This window comes from Pistacia vera, unplaced genomic scaffold (genome assembly GCF_008641045.1).
Source record: "Pistacia vera cultivar Batoury unplaced genomic scaffold, PisVer_v2 Contig182, whole genome shotgun sequence".
Classification (NCBI taxonomy): domain Eukaryota; kingdom Viridiplantae; phylum Streptophyta; class Magnoliopsida; order Sapindales; family Anacardiaceae; genus Pistacia; species Pistacia vera.
The window spans coordinates 723821-728580 of NW_022195917.1; the positions used below are offsets into that span (position 1 = coordinate 723821).

General features: G+C 34.3%; 1 protein-coding gene across 1 annotated transcript; it reads left to right on the top strand.

Annotated features, from left to right (window-relative positions):
• Positions 1-747: 747 nt before the first annotated feature.
• Positions 748-2584, top strand: LOC116126693 (putative protein TPRXL). The gene has a single exon (XM_031412372.1). The coding sequence runs from the start codon at positions 913-915 to the stop codon at positions 2080-2082; it is 1170 nt and encodes a 389-aa protein (XP_031268232.1). The 5' UTR covers positions 748-912; the 3' UTR covers positions 2083-2584.
• The last annotated feature ends 2176 nt before the right edge of the window (positions 2585-4760 follow it).

Consider the following 4760-nt stretch of genomic DNA (forward strand, 5'->3'; position numbering starts at 1 on the left):
AACTCTTGAAATTCATTATTGCTTCTTTCTTTCTCTCTTTTTCACTTCTTTCAAAGACTGAATTTGACTCTTTGTATGACTCTTTATATGCCTCTTTGTAAGGCTAGTATTACTCTATAATGTATAACAATCTCATTATTAAGTGCATCGTATTTATATTTTAAAATATATCTTTAAACCCAAGAACTTGTATTGTGCATGCAAAATTTTGAACAAACGTTTATACAAAGTATAATTAAAATTTTAAAAAATAAATATTTTAAAAATTATTTCGTCAATCCTCTTTGTTTACAATAATTTGATATAACTAACATCCCACGAATGTACCTAAATTAATTTTGTTGACCAACTTGACCTTACCATAACCTCAATACCTTCCCAATTAATTAGTTATTTTTAAAAATTATTTAACTCTTATAAAAAGAATTCCTTTTAATTATTTTATTTTTTTCAACTTGTTATGTTATATATTTTTTTCGAGTGGAGCAGTTATCAAATAATTGATGTAAATATTTAATTTTACAATAATAATTCACAATATCTATACAAAAAAATAAAAACAAATGAATGATTAGCTGAATCTCATCTGGCAGCAATTATCCTATAATATTATTATTATTATTTTCGTCAAATTAAAAAAAAAATTGGGGACAGCCACGTGGCCCTGCTTGATTACTATAATTACATAATTGCCATCCCAAGTATAAATCCACTGTTGACTGTGTCGCCATTAGTGTCACACACTTTGGACTTGAAGTAACTTCACTCTTCATTCATTCATTCATTCCAACCCTAACTCAATTAAACCCCCTTCCCTTTCTCTCTCTAGATCCCGTCGATCACTTTCCGGCGGCGCCTCTCCGATCTCCGACGTTTCTTTACTTCTTTGCATGACCGCCAGTGCCAGCTGTCATGGCCTCTGCCTGCGTCAATAACAACATCAGCGTGTCGCCGGAGAGCTTCCCTTCGTATGGATGGCTGAGTCCAGGCCGGAGTTCGAGGATGTCCTTTAGTCGGGATGAAGAACAGCCGTCGTCGTCTTCGAAGAAACCGTCCTTGATGGCGGAGGACGAGGAGGATATTCAAGATCCGGTTGATTTCGAGTTCCGGTTAGAAGATCCGGTGACGATGCTCCCCGCCGACGAGCTCTTCTCCGACGGAAAGCTCGTGCCGCTCCACCTCTCTGCCCTCAAACCATCGTTAGCCACCACCAGGTCAACCGACGAGTCTACGAAGCCGTGCATGGACCCTTACTTGTTCTCACCAAAAGCTCCAAGGTGTTCGAGCCGATGGAAGGAGTTATTAGGTTTGAAAAAACTGTACCAAAACTCAAAATCTGAAAATCACTCCAAAACGACGCCATCTAATCCACCTCCAAAATCTTCAATAAAACATTTCCTTCATCGAAACTCCAAATCTTCGTCCTCCTCCTCTTCTGGTTCGTCTTCTTTGGAGTCATCTCTGAGTCTTCCTTTACTAAAAGACTTGTCCGATAGCGAAACGGTTTCGCTGTCTTCGTCTCGTTTGTCGCTTTCTTCTTCTTCGTCGGGTCACGAGCACGAGGATCTCCCAAGACTCTCCCTCGACTCGGATAAACCCGGTTTGAGCCCGAGTCCGAACCCGTTTGCCAATCCTCCAAGAATGAGGATCGTGAAACACAGAGATAATCATAATCAACCGCACAATACAAATACAACACACGTCTCACGTGCCGGACGGAGTCCAATGAGGAGAGAAACCGCGGCCGCGACTAGTAGGGGAGTCTCCGTCGACAGTCCGAGATTAAATTCTTCCGGGAAAATAGTGTTTCAGAGCTTGGAGAGAAGCTCGAGTAGTCCCAGTAGCTTCAATGGCGGGCCGAGATTCAAGCACCGAGGCATGGAGAGATCTTACTCGGCTAATGTAAGAATCACTCCGGTTCTAAACGTTCCGGTTTGTTCGCTTAGAGGGTCTTCGAAATCCGGTTCAGTGTTCGGATTCGGTCAGTTATTTTCTTCGCAGCAAAAGAGCGGAAACGGAAATGGAAACGGAAACGGAGTTCGACAACAGAATAACAGTAGGAGCCGGACTGACCGAACTTGACCGAATCTTTAGAAAGAATGAAGAAGAGGGTAACAAATTATTTCCGTTTTTTTTTTTTTTTTAATTTCGGGAAATTCATGATTCTGTTATGTGTTTTTGTTTAATTTTAGAAGCAAACAATACCACATGACATTGTTTAATGGGGGTTAATTTGCTTTTGTTTTTCTTGTTTTTGTTTTTTATTTAACAAAAATAGTAGATGTATATATAATGCTGATCCTTTTGTTTATGTTTTTGTTGAATTCATCCCTAATTTTGAATGAATATGTTGAAGTAGGTTTCGTTTTGTTAATTCTCACTTGGGTTTGATGAGCTGAAAGATATGGAATCTCTGTTTTTTGCTGCTCTTTTTGATGTGTTGTTCACGCGCCTCTGCAGAGATTTCTATTTTTCTGTTTGATGTTGATGGGGTAACATATTGAGTTTATCTAATTTGTCTCTTTCAATGGAGGTTTTTTTTCTTACTATTTTATTTCTTTCAGATTTGTTTGTTTACTAGGGAATTTTGGAAATGATGCCATTATTCAAACATTTTATCAGACCCGCCAGCAACTCTTTTTTATTTCTATTTTTGTTTTCTGAATTTGGGTTTAATTTTATTATATATTTCTATTGTAATTATAAGTGAAATAAAATTTGTATAATTGGGGGGGTCAAGAATGGGGTCAAAGAAATCTTGAAAGAGGCATAAAATAATGTGGAAGAGAAAGGTTGTCTCCATGGGTGGTGGATCTGAAAAATGTGCTAAAAATGGGACGGTCGGTGGCCCACATGGTTTCCATTGTTAGATCAAACAAAGTATGATTAGTTTAATGAATTTGTTAATTATAGTTATAATATAACTATATAAGGGTTCACTTTGTTTTTGTCTTTTAGTTTTAAGATTGATTTACCCGTGAAACTTTGAGATAGGTAAAAGCAAGCCCAACTTGCCAAAGGTAAATTTGGATTCGTTTCAACATTGCTTTGTTTATTTGTTAAATCAATAAACAAAATATTTAATAGCTAATACATGGTAAAGTCTAGATTTGCGTTTAGTACGTGAATAGAATTATCGTCCAAACTAGTTTCAAATTCTTTAATACTTCTTCTCCAATGGCTATATATATGTAGTCAAGAAATCTGCAATAACTATAATGTTATTTTTTCCAAGTTTGTATTATAATTTTTGTATCTAGAATAAATCAATCAAATTTTATGTGGCTTTATAGTGTTTGTTTATATTTATAGATTTTTTCATTTCTATTTCCATTCTTCTGCAGTCTCAAAAGTTATTTCAAGTTTTTCCATTGATGTCTGATGATGATTTTATGTAAACTTAAAATATAAATTTGGGTCTTATGATAATTTTACCATATAAAAGAAAAAGTTAATTTCATCCCTCTCCCAAGAATTTTCCAAAATCATAAATATCCCTTAAAATTACTAAAAAGCCCCTTTAATAAATATAAAAATTAAAAATATTGTTAAGGTGTTTAACAGTTTGCAAAAATCACTGTTTCGCTTGAGGTTTCCAAAATGCTAATATTATACTTTTTAAATAAAATCTCAAAATTTTCATTTTTAAAATTGATGTAGTTATTGATATGTTAACTTTATATAAGATCACTATTATTTGGAATTAAAAATATAGTATTATTCTTGAAAAAAACAAAATTCAGGTTTCAGTTAAAAAATATAGTATTACTCTTTGGAAAATCATAAGAATCATTTTTTGATGTGGGGGTAGCAGTAGTGGGTAGAATGATTTTAATTTAACCCCAACCAACTTTAAGGCCATGTGATGGTGAGTGTAAAATAATTCCCATAAATCAAAACCAGCATATCCATATTTCACTTTGTCCTCGTCTTTGGGTCCTTTTATTTATTTTATTTAAAAGCTTTTCTGAAGCCCCCCTGCCATTCTTACTTTCTGATTTGACGTTTCAATCTTTTTTCTACTGCTCTCCTCTCCATACATTTTCACAGACTATGTTTCTTTAACTGCCGCTTGATTTAAACATCCTTTGCTTTTGATGAATGCAATGGTCTGATTTGAGTCTCTTTGACCCGGTTTTTCTTGATATCAACGGCCTTTTGTCGCATGTGATAGGAGCTTTAGCTTTCCGATCTATTGATTTTTTTATTTAATTATATTAATTTTTTTGTACCGTTGGCTGGCTATACTGTATATACTGCTGTTTCTTGTTTGTCCTCGATTTCATTGCGGATTTTATTCCTATACACTACGTGGGGTATCAATAATGGATAATGGCCAATTGGCCCTATGGGGATGACCTCTTTTATTTTGTAATATAAAGTTCATTTAAGTTAATTCACACCTACTTTAGGAGTTGAATAGGTGATGAAAAAAAAAAACTATCTCCGACTTTCTTAACATATTCATTAGATTGTAATAAAATAAACAGTTAGATAACAAACAAATAAGATGACCACCCATAACGTATAAATTTGAAAAAATCAAAGTAAACTATTTGGTTCCACTAAACGACATTAAATATGTATAAATTGATTAAAATTTGATATGAAACCTTGTTATTATCAGCTTGTAAAAACATTATTATACAATTAACCATTTTTTATTGCTTGCAGAGAATTACGAGAGTGATTAGTCGATTGAGACATGGTTTCATGAAATTCTAGAGATTTGTCTTTGATATGCATATGGTCTTTACCAT